Source organism: Juglans microcarpa x Juglans regia, chromosome 7S, assembly GCF_004785595.1.
Source record: "Juglans microcarpa x Juglans regia isolate MS1-56 chromosome 7S, Jm3101_v1.0, whole genome shotgun sequence".
Taxonomy (NCBI): domain Eukaryota; kingdom Viridiplantae; phylum Streptophyta; class Magnoliopsida; order Fagales; family Juglandaceae; genus Juglans; species Juglans microcarpa x Juglans regia.
The window spans coordinates 19,327,624-19,333,198 of NC_054607.1; the positions used below are offsets into that span (position 1 = coordinate 19,327,624).

A 5,575-nucleotide genomic window follows, 5' to 3' on the forward strand; every position below is an offset into this window, starting at 1 on the left:
AAAGTACACCATAAGAGAGGGTCTGCTTCTTTACAAAAGCAGATTATACATTCTCGACAACGAAGATTTCAAGAATAGGTTAATGGAACTCTCACACAGCAGCCCGTGGGGGGGTCACTCAGGGTACGACAAATTTGTCCACAAAATGCGAACGGAATTTTATTGGCCTGGGATGAAGAAAGACCTCAAAAAATTCATTAGGGCCTTTGATATTTGTCAAAGAGTTAAATCTAATAACTCATTGCCCAGTGGACTACTTCAGCCCTTACCCATCCCCTCCCAACCATTTACACACATAACGATGGATTTTCTAGATGGCCTCCCAAACTCTCAAGGCTACAACAACCTCTAGGTTGTAGTAGATCGATTAACGAAATACAGTCACTTCGTCCCACTGAAGCACCCCCACATTGCCAAAACAGTAGTTGGATTGTTTCTCAAACACATATTTAAATTACATGGGTTGCCAACATCAATTGTGTCGGACAGGGATAACACGTTTACAAGCCATTTCTGGCAAGAACTCTTTTCCTTACAAGGAGTTCAGATGGACTTGAGTACGACTTATCACCCACAAACGGATGGCCAAGCCGAGGCTGTCAACAAGACAGTGGAGAATTATCTCAGGTGTTTCACTTGTGATAGACCGAAAGATTGGGTGTCATGGATTTCTCTTGCTGAGTGGTGGTACAATTCTACTCAACATCTTGCTACAAAATCGACACCCATCGACGCACTTTATGGCTACCCCCACCTCGACTTGTAGACTATATTCCTGGGACAACCAAGGTTGACTCTATAGACCAAACATTACGCAACGGGCACCAAATCACAAAGCTCCTCAAACTCAACACTCAACAAGCACAAAATCGAATGAAGAAATACTAAGATTTGAAAAGGAAAGAACAAAGTTTTGAAGTGGGAGAAGCAGTATACCTCAGGCTACAGCCCTATCACCAAACCAGTGTAGCTTAGCGTAGAAACCTTAAACTCTCACCCGAATTTTATGGCCCCTTCAAAATTTTATAGCGGATCGGCTTAGGAGTCTACAAGCTCGATCTTCCATCTTCCTCTCAGATCCACCCAACAGTTCATGTGTCTCAACTTAAAAAAAAAATTGGGCTCCAAAATTTCTTCTATACAGACCCTACCACCAGTGAAAGAACACGATGTCATTTACCTAGAACCAGAGGAAATTCTAAATAGAAGGATGCGAAAATTAGGGAACCACGTAGTGGTGGAGTTACTTACTCGTTGGCACAATCAGGAGGCAACGACACCACTTGGGAGACTTACTCGCGGCTAAAGGAGGGCTTCCCACAGCTTTTGGGCAAGGTGTTCTAAGGGGAAGGGTATGTAACAAGCCTCGGCAACAACTCTCACAGTTGGTGGAGATGAGAATCTGAAGGGAAGTGAACGGTGGAGCTGAAGTGTTTGTCGAGGGGGCCTAGAGGAAGTGAAGAGTAGTTCCATGTACTTGGTGGGAAGTGGAAGTCAAGATGAGAAGGGTTCACATGCTGGGCCTGGGCCAAGCTGATGGGCCTCGTAATTGAAGTGTTTAGTTATGTTACTTAGAATGACGAACTGGGCCTTAGGATATCTGGGCCATTTCCTCTTTATTTGCTTTGTTTAGTTGTTGTTATTTCGTGGGTCATGTCTATACAAGGCTAAGGCCTTTTCTCTGTGTTTGCACATCTTTAGTTTAAATGTTCTATATAGTGAATGAAAAGGACTATCCAGAAAGTTTAATGAAAACCGAGTTTCTACTTTTTCCTTCTCTGTCTCTCAACCCCTTCCTGGAGGCGCTCCCCCTCGAAGAGAGTCTTTTCCTGTGTGTGCAAATCCTTTTTGTCCTAATGTGTTATAGTGTGTGTGTGTGTGATTCAATGAAGTTATAAAGCGTTGCATGCCCATGTGAAAAACCATTTCGAACCAGAACGTATAGTACTTAAGCTAATCATTCTTAGAAAAGGGAAGGGAAAAAAGCAAATTAAAAGACACAGAAAATATAGTTGCAGCTCATCAAGTATGTAACTTTTCTTACTTCAAATGTGTAATATAACTTGCATTAAAAGAGACGTTGTCTGGATAATCAGCGTGATCTTTTGGCATGTTGTTTGGATGTTGGATGTTTGTTGTTTTGCCAAAGATCCAAACGAAACATCAGAAGATCATGAATATGAGAAAGAAATTAGTTGGATGATTATCTTAACTAATATATTTAAGTGGTTGTGGCACTTAAGCCATTAATTAAAATAAACTCCCTCTCTAGGTCTTCCTACGAAGAGGTTTTCTCTACTATTGCCTGTGCAGTTGTCTTCCTTGCATAGATTTGGTCTCTTTCGGTTAAGATCTATGGAGGAAAACCTTGCGGATTTGTATACACAACTTTCGTTGAAGGAGCGGGAGATAGAAGAGGTTGTGGTGGAGCCGAAAAAGTTAGAAGATGCTATCATAAGCGAGGGTAAGTGTTTAATACTGAAGGTGTTAACAGATAAGTATTACAACAAGGAAGTCTTCAAATCCACGAAGAGGAAAGTATGGAGGCTTGAGAAGCGAGTCAGGTTTCAAGATCTGAGTTCTTCTTTGTTTCTTTTTGATTTTGATGATTGCATAGACAAGGAACGCGTGATTAGAGAGGGTCCCTGGTCGTTTGACAAGTAGATTGTATTGGTGAAGTAGGTAGACGGCTGTCAACAGGTACAACAAATTCAAATAACAGAAGCTTTGTTTTGGATTCGATTTCATGATCTCCCTCTTATGGCTAGGAATGAATATGTGGGAAGTTTGGTAGGAAATAAAATAGGTAAAGTAAAGGAGTTAGACTTGGATGAGGGTGAAATGGCATGGGGGGAATACAAGCACGTCCGAGTTGCTATTAATGTTCTAGAGCCTCTGTTAAGAGGTACAAAAGTCTCCATTGGTGCAGGCAAGTCTTGTTGGGTCAGATTTTCCTATGAAAAACTTCCTAATTTTTGTTATGGGTGTGGTCGGATGGGCCATGCAAACAAAGAGTGCAGTGAATGGAAACAAAAATCCATGCAAGCTGAAGGTGCAATGTTTCCATATGGTGCATGGCTGAGAGCTTCGAGCTTTGGTGACCGTAGAAATGGCTTAAAGAAGAGGGAGGCTGCCCAAGACAAACCAAAAGTTCCTCCGATGGTGTTCTTTACGTCGAAAAGGGACGGTGAAGAAGGTGTGGGGGTTATGGCTGGAGTGGCTGTGACAGGAGGGGAATATGTCGTGAATAATGGCAGGGATAATTACGAGGGGTTTCAAACTGCAAGGGAAAAGGAGATAATGGTCTCTGTGAAAAAAGAAAAGCAGTTGGCGAATTTAGAGGAGAAAATCTCTGAACAGATTGACATTGTGAGTAAAGAAGGGTGCTCTGAATTGAATGATGAGATAAAACTATTATGAGAATGGAAGAGAAGAATAGTTAATTAGTAAGGGTGGGCTGGACTTAAATGGACCAGTGATTACGGTTCTCTCCAAAAGGTGTTCTGAGGATATGCATTCTAGTGATTAGCCTCTGGTGGCCCAAAAACCCATGATGAAGGGCTTTGGTATTAAGGAGAAACCAGACGGGCTTAGAAGTAATGTGGAAATGGGTGTCATTTCTCCATGAAGCGGTAGACCAAAGGAAAGTGTCAAAAAGGTTGGTTTCTGGTTCGAGAAAAAGGAAAAAGGGTGCTAGCGAAGAAGAAGAGATAGAGGAGCTCGATGGTAGTTTGGCCAAGTGGCACATCATCACCTTGTCTGCTACGTACAAGGATGAGGTCTCTACAACAGATAGATCGGTGGTGGCTGGGAGCAATGAAGATTATAAGTTAGAATGCACGTGGGCTTGGGAACCCATGGGGCATTTGAACCCTCTATGATTTGATCAAGAGGGAAGGTCTTGACGTGTTGTTCTTATAGGAAACGAGACTCACGGTCCGTGAGTTTGAGAGCTGTAAGTACAAATTAGGTTTTCTAAATTGTTTACCGATTTGCTTTTGTGGTAGGAAAGGGGGTCTTGCAATTCTATGGGGAAGGGAAATAGATCTATCTATTATTAACTTTTCTAATTCGCATATTGATGCTGTGGTAAATTGTGATACTGTAAGAAACGGGTTTTGGTTTTTAACTAGCACATATGGAAATCCAGACTCAAACCTTAGACACAGATTGTGGGATTTGATTAGGTCATTATGTAGAAACAATGAGGATCCTTGGTTGGTTCTAAAAGATTTTAACAAGGTATTACATCATCATAAGAAGAGAGGTGGGAGGCAAACACCTAAATGAAAAATTGCCTCTTTTAGAGAGGTGGTGGAGGAGTGTGGTTTGAGAGATTTGGGTTTTAAAAGGTACCCTTTTACATGGTGTAACCATAGGGAAGGGGCTCAGTGTATCAGTGAGAGGCTAGATAGGGGTCTGGCCAAATCTGAATGGTGGCACATGTGTCCTAATGCTAGTGTTACTCATGGATTGGTGGCATTTTCAGATCATGTCCTTATATGGATGGACATGGAGAGGGTAATGCAGATTTCAAAAAAAAAAAAAAAAGGAGAATGTTTAAGTTTGAGGCTATGTGGGTGGGTGTGCCAATGTGTGAGGATGTTATAAAAAATACATGGGGTAGATGTGATTCTCAGACGAATATGATTGGGTTGATGGGGCTAATACAGTCTTGTGGTAATCAATTGGCCATATGGGATAGACATTCTTTTGGTCATATGCAAAAAAAGCTTCTTCAAGCAAAACAACACATGTCGATGCTTCATGAAAAGGTTCATTTGGGGGCTAATAGAGAGATGCATAAATGGCTTGAAAGGGATGAGGTTATATGGAGACAAAGATCAAAGGCATTGTGGCTCAAAGAAGGTGACCAAAACTCAAAGTATTTTGACCTGAAAGCTTCTCAGAGGATAAGAAAGAATAAGATAGGAAAGCTTGAAGATGATAATGGGGTGTGGCTGGAACCAGAAGGCAGGGATAGGCTCATCATGGATTATTTCAGAAATTTATTCAAAACTTCTAGTCCAAATGGTTCATTGAACTTTCTGGAGCCTTTTGCTGGTAGGGTGAGCAACAATATGAATGAGGAGTTGTGCAACGAATATTCTACAGAAGAGGTAAAAGCAGCTCTGCAACAAATGAATCCCACAAAAGCCCTTGGCCCAGATGGCATGTCTCCAAGTTTTTTCCAAAAATACTGGAATGTGGTGGGGGAGTCAGTGACTTCAACCATCTTGGTACATTAAATACAGGTTCTTTTCCAGCCTCATTAAATCATACACACATTATTCTTGTCCAAAAAAAAGAAGTCTCATTTAAAAGTTTGTGACTATAGGCCCATTAGTCTTTGTAATGTAGTGTATAAACTAATTGCAATGGTGTTGTCCAATAGATTAAAATATGTTTTGTCCTGTATTATTGGGGAGAGCCAAAGTGTGTTTGTTCCTGGTCGTTTAATTACGGATAATGTTCTAATTGCCTATGAGTTAGTTCATTATCTTAAAAAAAAAAGAGGTAAAAATGGGTTTATGTCTTTGAAACTAGATATGAGCAAGGCATATGATAGAGTGGA

General features: G+C 41.1%; 1 protein-coding gene across 1 annotated transcript; it reads left to right on the plus strand.

Annotated features, from left to right (window-relative positions):
* Positions 1–3,599: 3,599 nt before the first annotated feature.
* LOC121240903 lies at positions 3,600–5,249 on the plus strand. Its single transcript, XM_041138425.1, has 4 exons — positions 3,600–3,829; positions 4,008–4,217; positions 4,380–4,521; positions 4,674–5,249. Exons 1-4 carry the CDS (start codon positions 3,600–3,602, stop codon positions 5,247–5,249), a joined length of 1,158 nt encoding a protein of 385 aa, XP_040994359.1.
* Positions 5,250–5,575: the final 326 nt, after the last annotated feature.